The sequence below is a fragment of the Elaeis guineensis genome, chromosome 8 (assembly GCF_000442705.2).
Source record: "Elaeis guineensis isolate ETL-2024a chromosome 8, EG11, whole genome shotgun sequence".
NCBI classification, from domain to species: Eukaryota; Viridiplantae; Streptophyta; class Magnoliopsida; order Arecales; family Arecaceae; genus Elaeis; species Elaeis guineensis.
The window spans coordinates 9,019,738-9,036,965 of record NC_026000.2 but is presented as its reverse complement, the minus strand read 5'-3'; the positions used below and the strand labels follow the sequence as shown (position 1 = coordinate 9,036,965).

The following is a 17,228-nucleotide window of genomic DNA, read 5'->3' as shown; positions in this document are numbered from 1 at the left end:
TCTAAAGTTTATATTCTTTCCCAATAACTGCTGCTAAACAATGAGTTTTTAAACAAAATTGAATCTTTTTGATGCTATCTGATGCAGCCACTTCAGAATCTGATCGGCTGCTTTGGATTTTACTTTCCATTATCTACAGTTACTGGTGGAAGTTATAGGTATACGCTGCTTTTGTTTTTAAGAAGTGTAAGATAGTTGAGTGGGTATTGAGGGGCCATCCTGAGAATGTGATGAAGGGATCTTTTGCACCCAAAGACTCAAAAAGTAGTGAAAATTGGTTCTTGAACTTTATTATTTAATTGGCACTGAAGGCATAGTTCTATTGGAAGGAGCTGGGCTTTGGAATGGAAATGAGTCTCTTTCCAGCCCTTTGGTTGAAGGGGGTCTTATTCTCATTTCAATTTCAATTGAAACCGGAATATGCCTCAATTCCCCCTAAAATTCAATTTCAATTTTCTCCTAGTATTCGAATGCTTTCGATTCTGTCATAAACGAAACATGTTGGACAATATAGTCATTCTGATCTTCATTCCAATCTATTTCGATTCCGATTCTAATTATAAACCAACTATAAACCCTTGGAAGTAAATAATGAACCTTGTGCTTAATCTTGCATTGCAAAGCTTCGGTCTCTGACATGTCGCAGCTACAGAAATCTGTATATTCTTACCATGCTCTTTGCATTTGATTGCCTCTTTTTTGCAGTAGAAAACCAATTTTCTTGATTATGTGCCCAAAATTGCAATTGTTAGTCATCAGTATCATGTGTTGATAGTCAGTGTAAAATATTCTGATTGCAGCAAACTGGGCTATTTTGGTAGCTCAGTGGTTGCATCCCACCTCCAGTTGAGAGGAACTTTTGTGTTTGAATATTTGTAGCGTTGTTTCCTAAATATTGACCCACGTTGTTGTGTGCGCGTGAGAGAGAGAGAGAGAGAGAGAGAGATTTAATGGTAGACTTTGCTAGTCAGGCTAAGCAATGTTTTCGCCCTAGGTACCACTTTTTTTGAAGGCAACAAAGCGGACAGATTGATGCATAGATGGATCACATTTCCGGCTAGTGGTGTCATCTCTAGTTGGGTACAAGGTTTTGCTCTATGTAAGCCGGTGTGGACTTATAGCTCCATGATAGGCTGAGCACCTAGCCAGTGCAAAGAAGCCTAATGCCCCAGTGACCCAATGGGCGACCTATATGACTCATTGGTGTTTTCTGAAAGATGTCCCAAGAATGGTAAATCCATCCTTCCTGTGAGGCGATCTACCAAGGCAAAGTCTAAACTGAGGTTTCTGGTTAGTGCAACTATGACTCATGGGGCTTCAGCGATTATATTAGTGTTCTTCTATTTCTAGCATCTCCCCTTTTTTGATTGGGACAGTAAAGAGAGAGAACAGGAGAAAGATTGAAAAAATTCCGGAGATCCTAGTAATTTTCTGTGGCTGGGATTTTTGGGCCCTTCAGCAATCCAAACTTCTATTTTGCTTCCTCACCTCTAGACACCTACCAATGTTGGATAGTGATTTTTGATATTAAACATTTCATTAACATGGTTTTAGAGTGGATTGTCTGGTCTGTATTTATAGAAGTTGGGCCCCCCTTTTTTTGAGGGACAATGGAGGAGGCACAGCTGAAACCAAGAAAAAAAGAAACGCTGCAACCTCAGCTGTTAGAGCCTGACCAAGGGAAGAAGGAATTGGATCATTCCTGTTAATAGCAAAGCTGCCCTCAAGAGCTCTTGCGGCCAGCCAGTCAGCAGCCTGTTTGCCTTCAAGATACACAAGAGAAGCCTTGAAAGCCCATATGGAAGTCTTTCACTGCAAAATATATCCTTGGATTTGTGGAGAGATGTGCAATCAATCCATATAATAATAGTGAGAGTCCCCTTCTAACCGAACCTGAGAAGCTTGGAATTCGAAAACAGCCAAGCTAGCTAAGGTTCTCTCTAGTGCCCACCAACTCAGCAAAAGGCATAGAATATAGGAGAAGTCTTTTTACTACGAGCCAGAAAGAGATGATCCTGATTGTTCTGAATAATGAAGATTGCACCTGCTACATTACCTTTAAAGGAACCATCAGAATTCACCTTCAATACTCCAAGAAGAATGGGTAGCCAATAATCAACTCTGCCATACAATTTGACTAAAGTTAGACCCCTTTGAGGACACATTTCAGGTCATAGTGGGAATACTTGCAATTATTTAAAATTCACATAATAGCCCGGACTTTTTCCTTGGTGGATTGATACATTGTATTTCTCTCCTTGAATAAATTATTTCAGAATTGTTAAATGATTCAAAATTTTATGATTTATTTTTGAATTATATAAGAAGCATTAATGGATTACAAATTCAAATGCTTAGATCTACTATTGTTGTTGGTAGTATTTAACACTATTTTCCATGATTGATGCCTTTTCCATGCTTTTCATGTCGTCTATTTCTTTATAATTTATTTTATTTTTCTAAAAAAAAAAAGAAATCCGAACCTCGTGGCTTAATTTTTGCATATCTTCTGAATTCTGAAACTTTACCTTAAGCCCAAATTTTCCTGCATGCTGAAGTTGTGATTGTGCTTTAATTAACCCAAGCATTATACTACTCTCCAGTCATCGCTCCGTGACTTTCTAAGGGCTTTTTTGCTAAGTATCTATTAGAGTGTGTTGTATAGCAATTTTTCTTAGTTGTATTGTATCATAATTTTAACGTATACATCTTTGTCGAAACTAGCTGATAAAATGGCACAAGCACTGACTCAAAACACATATTGACAAGGGAGTACAACGTACTGTATTTCTTGTCTTTACACCATATGCCACACGACAAATTGTTCCCTACAAAGAAAACACTCAACTGGTTCTCCATTTTCTGTGGTTCACATTTCCAACCAGACACCAAGTGCCCTCTTCTCAAGGGAAGAAAAAGTTGCCTCCTAAAAGAATTGACCTTATGGTCGGCCTAATAGAAAAAGAAACACATTTCCTTACGGTTTGTCTTGAGATAAATGCTCCCAGTGGGCATCTAAACAAATCTTTCTTATGCTTTTCTTTCAAGATAAGAACGCCATACGTGAAGCACCATATTTTTCACATAATCTTCATACTCGCTGTTTTTTATGAATGTGGGAATGCATGTGTTAAAAATATAAACTCATTTTAAATATATCCTCAGTATATATAAGTAAGTTTTAGTATCAATGATAAAGATGATAATTTTAACCAATCCGATGGATATCTGATCTAATTAGAATTTAGGATGGATATAGATTTTAGAAAAAAATATCCAAAATGAATTTGAGTCATAATATGCCTCACTCCGAACCTGACATGATATAATCGTAATATATATTTCTCTTTCAACATTATAATTATTTTATAATATTTACATATATTCGATCCGACTTGATCCAATCCAATCTTTTTTATTTATATAACTCGTTCTACTCTGCTTCTCTACTTGATCCGATTCGATCTGATTTGAGGTGGATATGGAGCAAGTATAGATAGGAGTACAAATGGGTCGGATCAGATTCGGTCATAAGTGATCTTGATCTGATCCGATTTTTTGATCGGATCTTAATATTAGATCCAGATCCAACCCAATAGAAGATTGGATCGGATCGGATCTATGATCAAATTTTTTGACCCAACGGATCATTCGGATCGGAACGAGTCTATGTATAATTCAGTCCTAATCCATGAAATAAAGATCTGGTTAGGGTCTGGGTTGGGTCATGAGTCAAATTAATCAACAGGTATCAGCTATAGCTATTCAATTAATTTCTATGAGCGGAGTTGAAATTGATCTTATAAGTTTACTATCCAATGACACTCATAACACAATGATTTTTGGAGTGGTCATTAATATATGACAATTATATTGCAGAAAATTGCCAAGATGTGCTTCATGTGTATATGGAAGCTAGTCGTGGGATATAATTAGAAGTGAAACATCTATTTTCTACTAATCTTCCAAATTTCTTGAGTTAGAAAGGTTGTGTAGGTTTGATGCAAAAGATTTTTTATGGAGGTGGAAAGAGAGGAAGATAATATTTGTTAGGGACCCCATCAGTTTGAACCAGTGAGTGCCACTTAATTATGGGGGTGAAAAGGGAAGAAGATAATATTGTATAGATGGATAGCCCACGGTAATTTGTGCTTAGTCCATGCTCGTATATAATAGATTTGGGTCATATAATAGGTTCAGATCAAATTGGGTCATTGAGCATAAGATCCACATAAACCCAAAAATTCAAGTGGGTTGGGTTGGGTCGGAATGGAGTAAAATTTAATAAATTCAAACCCGATCCGAAAAATAAAATAGATTTAATTTTAAAATCCGACCCGGATCTATGGTTCTTTTTAAACTGTTCGGGTTGGATCTCCATGGGTTGGGTCGGGTCACGGGTCAACTTGACCCATTTGCAGCCTTAGGTATGGGTATGGGATTTTTAATTATGGGATGGATACAAGTATTGACCAACCCGATTGGTTTCCATCTTTAATCAAAGATAAACTCATTTTAAATGTAAACTTCTTTTAGTATCAAATTCTTTACTGATTTATCATTTTTGATAAATGAAAAATAACCTTGAAAATAAGTCCATCAGAATATATTCTCGGTTTTATTAGTTTGGGCTTAGAGAATTATTGGCTTTTATTGCCAACCTTATTTCCTTGATATACTATCCTTCTATAGCAATTTAGGATCCACTTGATCCTTTTTCACTTTTATTTGCCAACCTTATTTCCTTGATATACCATCCTTCTATAGTAAATTAGGATTCACTTAGTCCTTTTTAGCTTTTATTACCAACCTTATTTTGTCGATATACCATCCTTCTATAGCAAATTGTGGCACCCAAACTCCTTTTAAATGTCATACCATGTCCTTCCTCAAAAAATGTTGCATTATATATCCATCTTAGCCTACATGTTAGAGATTAATTAATCCATAATATGATAGGCTATGCAATGGGCTTATATTACCTGTTGAAGATTGCTATGTAGAAATACGGAAAGGTAGTACTGGAAGTTTAACACAAATTTTATTTTATTATAAGGAAATACCATCATCATCTACATCTATATGAGATTTAAAAAAAAAACAAAAAAAAAAAAAGAAATTGAAATGCTTAAAAATCAATTGGGAACTCTAGCTCCATTATTATACAGGACTAGATGGGACAAGCATCGAAATTAACATCCATATGCGTGGATGACAAATTTTTCCTTACAAGTGAGGACCTAATCCATGTCCTTGGGATTAAGTACGGATATCACATGATTGCATTGCATACATTAAAAATTATGGATAGCCACCATAATGCAGGCCACCCTAGAGTTACGGAAGAACATGATCTGGGGGTACCTACCCTTTATTTTTAAAGTTATCATGGGAAGCATGTCAATGGCGATGCACGTGGAGGCATTACAGGCATGGGTCCAACACAAGCTTGGCTAATTGGGACATCACATCAATGAACCCCATGTGCACCCTTCTCGCTAAGCTCCAAACTCAATCAGTGTACCCAATCACAGCAAACCTGGAAATCTATATGGCTGGTTTTGGAACCTTAAATAACTGACCTTAAAATTTGAATTCTACCCTCTGCTTGCAAATGTTACTTTGGATTTGAGACTTGATGCTTGAACTATTTTTTGATGTTTGGTGTGTCAGATCGACTATCACTCAATAATTGTCCAGCAGTATAATAATCAGAGACTGCTAATTTCAAAAAATTCTCTTTTTCAATGATAAAATTCTCATTGTACTAATTTGTGGCAGATAATTTGTTCTATTATTTTGCTCAAAAATATGTCCTATTATAATTTAACAATATAACAATTCAATGTTTTCAATGGATGTATCACATGCTAACAACTACCAAACAATCAAATTTGTAATGCTAAAACAAAAGGAAAAAAAGGATGCAAATAGTCAGAGAGAAAGTTAAATGAATTGCATGCGGTTTAGGTGAATAAGATATCCACTCGACTAGGATATTTTCGATCATTATATGATCATGGAGTTTACAAAATAAATTAAACCCAAACTTAAAAAAAAAAAAAAATTGGGTTCGTCCTGTGGATGACTATAGCTGTTGAGTCACCATGAGGTCAAGAATTAAACCCAAACTTTGCCATCAATCAATATTGGCTCAACCTCAAGCCCAGGATGACTACAGTGACACCATTCATGCACCTCATTATTTTTGGATGGGGGTGGTGGACCTTCAGTCACCAATTTTCTCAATAACACCGATCCCTCTCGCATTCAAGAAAAAAAAATGAGATCGATGATTCTATCGGAGCAAGACACTTGGTATGAGGGCAAATCTTGGCTAGATGATCAATTTTCAAAGTAGATTTGTCGAACATCATCTACAGCACCCCTCCAAACTCAAGCAGCTCATGGTCTATGCACCTTGTAGATTTTTTTTTTTTTTTTGGAACAAATAAATATCTCTTTTTCTTTGAGCAAAACCATGCGAAGAAGACCTTTAATCTTAGAGGGGTTTGGGTTGTTATGAAAGGAGAGGAGAGCAGGTCACAGTGAGTTGGATTGATGTAAGAGGGCAAGTGGCATTGACCATTAAGGGAGACTTTGGGGATCTTAATTGGGGAGAGGTACTTGGGTTGGACTCATCACTCATGTGATAGCATTTATAGAGGGCTCGGTGTCATGTTCCCTAGGGCACATGGGATGGGGGGTGGGGACTGGCTTTTTGGTAGTTGTGGGAGAGAGCTAAAGGGAGGCATGTGCCGCCATGTGCTCCACCACCACACTCCTATTTTTGAACCCAGATCATCTGATACAGCCGTTGTCCAAACCCCATTGGGAACCAGCCCTTCGGCTCAGGTCTTGTGCCCTTTTGTTTTCCCTTCAGACATATTGCCCCTATCTATCCTACTTATGGAGACTTGGTGCCTCCAAAGTCCAAATCTTTTTCCCTCTCCACCCTTCAATTATTTTGCTTATGGGCTGGCCACCATATGTCAAAGGAGGACCCCATGCAAAGTGTGAAGGAGCCTTTCGGGTTTTAACTGCAGACAGTGCCACTGCCAAGAGGAGGCCTTGGCTGTTCTGCCGTTCGCCAGTGCCTTCGTACTACCCTCCCCCTGGTGCTTAAAAGGACGCCATATTCTTCTCTACTCTTGCCAACACTACACTCTCTCTGAGGAACTTGAAGGTAACCTAGCTAGAACTTTCTGCTCTATATTATCAATATTCCTTCTTTTTTTTTTTTTTTTTCTTTTTTTCGATGAAGAGGGGTATTATCAATATTCCTCACCATTATAAAACTCGTATTGTTTCTTCTTTCCTTCTTCCTCGTCATCAGTATTGTTTTCCGCTTAAACTCTGATACATTGTTCTTCTTTTTGTCCATTATCCCCTTTTTTTTTTTTTTGGCGCAAAACAGTGGGAATGACCACCGCTCATTTCATATTGGAGATGAAATGGATAAAAGACAAATTAAGAAACATAAAGAAAATCAGAGTAGAAAACAAAATCTTTTCTTTTCCTGCATGCCGTCCATTATCATTCACTATTACCAAATGCTGTGATGGTTTGACTAGAGAAGTAGAACTACAATTTTTTATCATTTCTTTTGAAGTAGCATAGTGCATACTGCTTTTTCTCTTGATATGATCGATCTTTATGCTGTGGTTCTTATAGCATCTCCTTGTTTCGGTGCTGTAGTTGCCACCTTTCTTTTCCTTTCTGCTTGGATCGATGGAGGACATGCAGAGAAGCAACCGAGGCCGGGTCTACTCTCTCAAACCAAATGCCACAATATACACTGGCTTTGCGCATAAATATGTGAGTCATCTCTTGCCAGCTCTTACTAAAGCCACTAACATTTTCTCTTGCGGTGGAAATAAAGATGAGAACATGGAAAAGATGGTGAGATTCGAAGTGGACATGGCACTAGTGCTTTCTGCCAGTGGTTTCAAATGGAGCCATGCCTTGAAACACAAGCTCGAGCAACGCGTGAGCTCAAATCAACTTCTTCATCAGTTCGCACCATACCAATCAAGCATCTTGCGAGTGAACAAACACAAAACGCTGGTCGACCATCTTCGAACACCCCTCTCCATTCCTAAACCTCTAGTTCCCACGAAGGCAAATGGGCCAAAGAGAACATGCCGGCGGAGGAGTTACAATAAGAAGACTAGAGGAGAGAAGGAATTTGGTTGCCGCATTAGGATTCTGAGGAGGATTTTGCCTGGTGGCAATGAGATGGGTCTGTGCGAGTTGCTCTCTGAAGTGGAGAGCTATGTAATTTGCCTACAGTTGCAGGTGAACGTCCTCAAGTCTCTTGTTGAGACCCTTTGAAGTGTTTTCAGTTTCATGGGCTCGGTTTTCAGCAAGAATTATAAGCCGTGTAGCATTCACTGTTAGGATGCCAGAATGTAGAGAGAGTTTAAATTAATGTTTTTGGGAAGGAACACAATCTTCAAACGTAATGTTAGCTCGTAAGTTGGATGTTTTTTGTTTGTGAAAGATGACCCTTTTAAGGTATGTGAAATGGTCGACAGCGTTAACCTTGAGCGGTTGCAGTCATTGTGTACGTTGGACATTTGGTGGTGTGAGTCCTATAACCGGTAACATGCTACGACCTAGAAAAAGTAACATGCTTCAAATGGTGAAAAGATGGATCTCAGCTGATCATCATTTTTTTTTTTGTTGACGCAAATTAGTTGTTAGCCATTGTTAATGTGACAATGGTTTTGGAAAGGAGGGCAAAAGAGTCCTCCGATAGTCCTGAGTCAGTTCTCTCCGGTACCAGGGAAGCAGCACATGAAAAATAGAGGAGGAGCCTTTATGATAAGGTCTCAGGACTCAGGATGACAGATTTTAAGTGCCTGTTAACCTTCCGTGTCGGATATACAGGAAGTGAATGCAAGGTCCTGTTATCTGACCTATCCACTAGCTAGTCGTGTAGAAACTTTATAACCTCGACTATCATTATTAGAAATAAAATTTTTTTGATAAAAATTAAAAATTTTTTGATAAAAAGATTCACCGAGAAATTTTTTTAAAAAATCTATTTTTTAAAATATATGATGTTGATGAAAATTTTCCTCGAAAATCCCTCGATAATTATGAAGGGATCGAAAAATTTCAATGACGTAATTTTTCTTGATAAAACTGAAGGTCATTTATCAAAAATCGATCATTTTTCAAGAGATTCATTAACCAAAATGCACTCAGAAATCCCTTGGTAATTTACAAGAAATTCATCAAGAGAATATCCTTTGTTAAAAATTGATTAGCTGGATGATTTGTGAGAAACTTATCCCTTGCAAATCCCTTAGTGATAACCCTCGATAATCCCTTGGTGATGGTTTAAGATTTGTTAAAAAGTCCCTTCATTATCCTTTTGTAAAGTTTTCATCAGCATTCTTTTTTCCTTACAAATTCCTTAATAAAGCTTCCTCTTAGAAGACTATTTTACAAATATATTAGCAGACCTGTATATATCCTAATTCTCAATTTATCAACCATAATTTAATATTTTATAACTACAAAATAACACATCAATACATTTGAGCAAACACATTTCCATAAAGTTTCCACAAAATATAAATTTAGTATTCATCAAGATTTCAATCCATAAACAAACACAATATGTCAAAATATTAAACAATTCAACTCCAATTAGTTTCTAGCATTAAATATAAGACTACATCTAATAAGTTCATATACGATGAGTATTGAAAATATATCAATAAAAATATTAATTTATACAATAATTTATATTTATTTCTTAAGAATTGATGTTTTTATTTATCTTTTATAAAAAAATATGATCGTCAATAAAAAGAGCCTAATTTATAGGTTAAAATGAAGAAAATTTGAAGCAAATTAGACTTAAAACATATCCAAAATGAAGACTTAAATCCAAGCTGAAAATAGTCCCAAAAATGATCCAAAAATCAAATTAAATTGGCCCAAATTAATTTAAACCAACCATCCGGTGTATGCTGGACCGGTCGCTCGGTCCACAAGATCAAAATCGTGGTCCATAGCACAGTATCGCCAATCTTTGATACGATCCATAGAGACGGGCTGAGTTGTGCACTGATCGATGGCTAGGATTGTTTGCACGCGATCGGACGGTCCAAAACGTGCTATCCCATATCCATCAGTGGCGGCCCACTGGTTTGGCATGATCCGACGGCCCAAATCAGTTTGAAGCGAGATCGGATGGTCAAGCTTCGCTGCGGCTGGGAGAACTAATCTGAAATAATTTTATGTGCCATCCAACGGTTCAAATCAAATCTCAGACTCGATCAGATGGCCAGCATTGAATCCGACTGATAAAAGGCTTGATGAAGTAATTTTTTGGGCTGATCTCATGTGTTGGATCAGAATCCGATGGCTAGAACACAGAGACATGGATTGGACATATTTTTGAGAGATTTTGGGACTCCATTTTCTACCAGAAAAAGAAAAAAATTCATCTATAAAAGGAGAGTCCGGGAACAATAGAAAGGGGAGTAGAAAAATAGTGGAGAAAATAAAAAAAATAAAAAAAATTAGGAGAGATATAGAGATCCAAAAAGAAGAAGAAGAGAAGCTAGTTCGCTCCACAGAGTACGAAAGGAGGAGAGATCGTCAACCATCTTCCCGACGAGTCTGCTCCGATCAACTTCATATCTTTGTTATAGTTTTATTTTATTTTATTATTATTTTTAATTTTTTTATAATTAAATTTTAATTTTAATTAATATAAAATTTATTTTATTGTACTTTTAAATTTTTACTCTTTATTTTTATTGCAAGTAAATGCTAAGATCTAATTAGTAGATCTTAGTATCAATTAATTTTTATACTCTTTAAATTCTCCTTCTTTATTTTTATTACAAGTAGAAGCTAAGATCAAATAGTAGATCTTAGTACCAAATTTATTTTTTTCACTGTTTAATTTCTATCTTTTATTTATAATTCTATTTTCAAATTTTTTATAAAAATCAAAGTTATCAAATTAAAGCACTGCCTTCTCTATGAATTCGATCCAACTCATCACTTTTTATATAGTTTTAATATTTTTTTAAAAAATTAAAATTAATTTGATAATTATGATGTCCTAACGACAACATCACGAGCCATTAAATTTTTGGTGCTGTTGCCAGGGAAGGCATGAACACTAACATTTTTTATTTCTTTAATTTTTTTGTAAATATAGTTTACTAACTTTTTTATTTTTTTTCTTACAAAAAAAAAGAAAAGAAAAAAAAGGGTGAAATGCTTCAAGTTAGTGAAATCAATCCTAACACTAAACTGCTTTCTTTTTTTAGTATTAATTATTATTTTTTTTTCAAATTAACATAAAATTCACTCGTATAAATCTAATTAAAATTGCATAACAAGAGTAGAAACTTAATTATTTAGAGCATTTATCATCTTAAATTTATTTTTGATGATTATTGGAGACAACGTAAGCTTTTTAGTCTAATTAGTTTTATGCATCTACTCTAGTTGCATAGAATCCTTTGTTTGAAATTGATTGTGCATATTTATCTCAAATCAACTTAAGGGCAACACCCATTAACAAGATAAAATAGAGATTTTATCATCCTTAGTCCAAAAATAATCAACCAGTATCCCGTATTAATCTAAGCCTAATTAAAATTCAGTAGATATTGACTCATAAGATCAATTGAGTTCAGTTCAAATAGTGTGGTGAAGTCAAGTACAAAGTAAGTTTGGACTTACCCCTGAAATTGGTGTCTAAAGCAAGAGATTAAAAATACTAAACCTAAATAGACTCGTGGTTATTTAATTGATTCTGTTAGCTTACCTGACCAATTCAATTGGTGTTTAAGGCAAGCAACAGAGGGACCACTACGATTCTACCTCTTATCTGGCTAGTTGAAGGAAGTGAGAACAGATCCAACTTGCTTCTAGGCCGACCAACTTTACATCGAACTGTTAGGTTTAAAAAATCTATAAGTGTCTAGGTTTAATTATTTGCTAACTTGTTTGTGATTAAATAAATAAATAAATAAATAAATAAAATAAAAAATAAAAAAATCTGAACCACACACATTAGGATTTGTACTGATACATGCATGGTAGAAAATTTCTTTCTGGCCTAGTTGAACTCAATCCTGAAATTGAACAGCTGATCTATGTTAAACCCGATAATCAAATAGCTGAACCACCTAAGTTGATAAAGGAATACTTTATTCCTTCCATCTATAACCCATCGACTTGTATCCACTTACCTGATATTCCTACAAGCCATTATGAGATTAAGTCGATCACAATCTAGATGCTCCCATCTTTCTATGAAAACATCAATGAAGATCCTTACAAACATCTAGATGAGTTCTTAGAAATCTGTTCCACAGTAAAGATTTCAGATTTTTTTGATGATGCACTTAAACTGACCCCATTCTCTTTTTCACTTAAAGACTGGCTTAGCACAATAGAGAGACCAATCTGAACTTGGGCTAAATTATAACATAAATTTTTTAAAAAATTCTATCTCATAGGTCGAACCAACACCATGAGGCGAGCCATCATTGGATTTGCTCAACTTCCAAGAAAACAAATTCATGAGTTATGGGAAAGACTTAAGAAACTTCTTAGAAAATATCCACACTATGGTCTACCTAAGTGGCAAATTATTCAAGCTTTCTATGAAGGTTTAGGAGATCAATATAGATAGATGATTGATACATCTTGTGAAAGTGCATTCATAAGCAAGAGTGAGGATGAAGCCTATGATTTGTTTGAAATTTTGCATAAAAATTTGATTAACTATGCTTCATTATCTTCCTATGAAAGGTCGATCCCTCATTAAAAGCGAACAATCTATGAGATCGAACATCTAGACTCTAGTTGTAAGGCTAACTTGAACTTGATACCTTATAAATTAGATAAAGTCGACATTCTTGTCCAGAAGTTAGATCAAATCCTAGTCATAGGTGAACAATCTCCTGCACAATACACATCATTTTTTAATTATCAGAAGATTTATTCTATATGTGCTAGCCCAGTCCATCATATAAGTGAATGTCCCACGGCTGCACAGTTTCTATCTTTTATCCAAGAATAAGTTCAAGCTGCCTAAAGTTACTCCAAACCGATTAATAACTCATTTTTAAACATATATAACCAAGATTGGAGGAACCATCCTATTTTTTCTTGGAGATCTCAACAGACTCAGGCTCAAATCCGAATGCTATTCATACATAACTTTCAAAATAGGCCCCAACTCAACTCAACTATCGATAATAAAGGTCAGTCTAGTTAGCCAACTCAACTATTCTATTATAATCAGCCATCATATCTACCTCCTCAACAGACCAATCTAACCGATATAGGTTTAATCAACTCCAACAAATGATTATGATCCAACAATAATCTACATCAGACTAGAAGCATAAATATGTCAGTTAACTGAGTCTACCATGAGGAGAGAATTAGATCAATTATCGAGCTAACTACTATCGAATTTCAAAAATAACCCACCCACCTACCAACTATCTGGACCTAGTTATCAATCTAATGTCCCACCTAAGAATCTTCAAATTGAAAATGCTAAAGCAATTTTCGAGCTTAGAAATAGTATGATTCTTAAGGATCTATACCAAGATCAGGTGAGAGAGGCTAGTACTGATGCTAGCGAAAATATGGACTAAAAAGAAGAGGTTAGTATTGAGACTAACCACATAGAAGAATCTGAGCCCAGAACTGGTACTGATACTGATTCCAATCTAAGTAAGAAAGACAAAGGGAAGAAGAGAATAAATGAATTACTCGAGACACACAAATCAATAGGGAGAACAAATAAGAGAAATTCTTAACAAACAAGGCTCTGTGAATGTGTTTATAAATTATCTTCTTAATATTGCAAAGATAAAACTGACCAAGAATGGGGACATAAATTCACTACAATAAAATAAGATATTAGTGATAAAAAAATTCATCACTAATAACTGATTTTCATCGCTAATAGTTATTAGCGATAAAAATTTCATCGCTAATATTCAGTCACCAATAATACCATCATTGATAATTTTTTACGATGAAAAAATATTTTCATTGCAAATAATGAATATTATCGATGAAAAATTTTTATCGTTAAAAATATTATTTTTTCAAAAATTATTTATGATGAAAAATTTTAATCATAAAAAAAGATAATTTATGATGAAATTAATTATTTATGATGAATTTATTCATTACTATTAATTTAATTAAAATTTTTTATAAAAATTAAATTTAAAAAAATATTAACAATGTAAATTTTTTATCATAAATATCATAATTTTTGATAAAATTTTTTATCACTAATAAATATTAAATTAATAATGATAAAAATATTTTTATCACTATTAATTTAAATTAATAATGATAAAAATATTATTTATTTAAATTAATAATGATAAAAATATTTTCATCACTATTAATTTAATTAAAATTTTTTATAAAAATTAAATTTAAAAAAAATAAGTGTTGTAAATTTTTTATTATAAATATCATTATTTATGATGAAAATATTTTTACAGCTATTAATTTAATTAAAATTTTTTAAAAAAATTAAATTTAAAAAATATTAACGATGTAAATTTTACATCATAAATATTTCAAATTCTGACGTATATTTTCATCACTATTAATTTAACATAAAATTTTAATATTTTTAAATTTATTAAAAAAAATATTTATGATCAATTTTTCATCGCTAATATATTTTTTGACGATCAATATTTCATCAAAAATAATTTTATTGCTAATAATTTATAGATATTTTTTTAAAATAATTTATAAATATATATATTTAATTTATATTTATAATATTTTTTTAAATTAAAAATTAAAAATTAAAATAAAAAATTCATACAATAAATGTTTAAATAAATTTTATCATTTTATTATATTAAATTAAAATTATAAAAGATCTAAAATAAAAATAAAAAGTTACACAAATAGACCGTCAAGTATCGGCATCTACAGAAGGAGAACAGACTGAGGAAGGAGAGTACTCGAATGAGCTTGGACCGGCCTGCTGCTGCCTCATTAACGACATCATCTGCTCCATCTGTGCCATCATTTTCATCATCTGGATCTAGAGCCATTGGTACTCGTCGATGCGTGCAGTCAACTCATCAGCTTGCTGCTCAGTCTGCCTCTGCATCTCTGTCAGTCGAGCATCACAGACAGCATGGATGTCAGCTTTAGACGAACGTGAGGATGAGAGAGCAGTGATCTCATACTCTAGATTTCTAACATAACAGAGTCTCGTACCAAACATCTGATCATAGATCTCATTATCTGTGGGTGCGGTCGAGCCCTTTGGAGTAAGCTGGAATCTGATGTCTATCATACGATCTTGAAAATTAAAGTTATAGTTATTTTAATTTCTTACTGAAAATCAAACTGTGAATGAAAAAAAATTAAAAAAATTTATAAAGAGCTCCTGGCTCCTCGTCGTCCACTCTCTTGACCGTCGTTGGTGGGTCCATTGGTAGATATCGATCCTACCAAGAAGCTCGCCACTCTTAGCATCTCTCTGTAATTTGAGAGTAATTAATTAAAAAATTTTTAAATAACTAAAGAATTATATACTGATTAAAAATTACTTACCATCTGCTCCATATGATGAGCGAATGATCTCGAACCCCACGGTGCGGTCTGTCTAGCCCGATTTACGGTATTCTGAGTACATCTTCTCTATACAGTTAGCAGTCAAATTAGTAGGTAACAAACTAAATTTAAGAATAAATAATTCAATCATTAAACTTTAAAAAAAAAATTTGGATGTGTAACCTGATATGTCGGATCCTCGTAATGCCGGCATATGATAGTCCAATCATCCATAGTGATGTTGTCATAGGGCTGCTATCGTGCTACCTCCACCCCATGATCCTGCATTATATGGTACCAATACTGATGGATATGGTGGCGATACTCCTTGAAATACAAAGATAAATGAGTATCCACAACTCGTCGCACGCGATCCTCCTCAAAATTAATAATATCAAATATACCCTGCCAATAACAAATATGAGAAGAATACTGTACTAATTGAATATTTACAGTATAATTTATTTTACTTGTAATTGAGTGTTGAAAATCTTTCTCTGAGGCAGTACAATGTAACGCTAATCGAAAAGTGTCGTGGAGGCATAGTTGCGACATATGATACCATCTCGATCTGCCATGGCTCGTACCATCTCTTAATGGACCTGATGTAGCCGGGTGATATCTCGATATGGAGACACTATCCTGGGTGCTCGCATCTCCAACATTCTAGAGTGAGGTTCTTCGATGGACCTCATCCTTGCCTCACTACTGGTGGAGACTGACCTGAAATAATAATAAATAATTATTAGTATGATAGCATCCAAATAAAAAAATTAAATTTTATTATATAAAAAATATAATAATATCACTCGGACCCACTTCACTCGAATCTGTCTCACTGGGATCTGCCAGTGCAGGACCCTCTAGCGACGGAGCTGGTGCGGTAGTGGAAATCGATGAAGGCGCCTCAGCCTCTGGGGTAGACAGTGAATGCGAATATCATCGTCTGTCTCCTGATGCCATCTCTGTAATTCTTGACATATAAATAAATATAATATTAAATAATAATAATAAAAAATAAATTATATTTTAATGAATAGAATTAAATCACATACTATTATTGTAAGAGAAGATTGAATAAAGAATATAGATCCACTCATAAATATTCGTATCTTCCTCGATGTGTAGATCATCTTCTGAATCATAATAATCGACATATATGTCATCTTCTATCTCATCGTCATTTATGAACTAATCATCGTCCTGTGACTTATCAAGATTAAATACAAAATCAGTTTCAACTTAGTTGGACGGTAGATCAATTCTATTCAAAAGAGCCATTACAAGTTCTTCATTAACAAAAAACTTGGTTAATATTTATTCTTCCTGCTGAAAAGCTTTCTGATTTATGTCACAAATTGACATAAAAAGTATCAATTAATATCTAAATTATCTAACTTTATTAAGAAATTGATACTTGTTATTATATTTTGCAGAAGAAGAGATCATCAATAGAAAGAACAAGGAAAGAGGATTCCAACGACGCAAATTTTATGCAAAACGGAGTTAAATTGACCCAGGAATTGAAGAATGAAGAAAGAAGACTCAATTGGGTCAAACCCGAGTCAAATCAGATCAAAATTGGTCAAAAATCAACTGATTTGGTGATCTGGTTAGCCGCCTGG

General features: G+C 34.3%; 1 protein-coding gene across 1 annotated transcript; it reads left to right on the top strand.

The window, feature by feature from the left end:
* Positions 1–6,833: 6,833 nt before the first annotated feature.
* LOC105050385 (transcription factor bHLH146) lies at positions 6,834–8,574 on the top strand. The gene is made up of 2 exons (XM_010930375.3): positions 6,834–7,186; positions 7,699–8,574. The coding sequence occupies exon 2, from the start codon at positions 7,732–7,734 to the stop codon at positions 8,332–8,334; it is 603 nt and encodes a 200-aa protein (XP_010928677.1). The 5' UTR covers positions 6,834–7,186; positions 7,699–7,731; the 3' UTR covers positions 8,335–8,574.
* Positions 8,575–17,228: the final 8,654 nt, after the last annotated feature.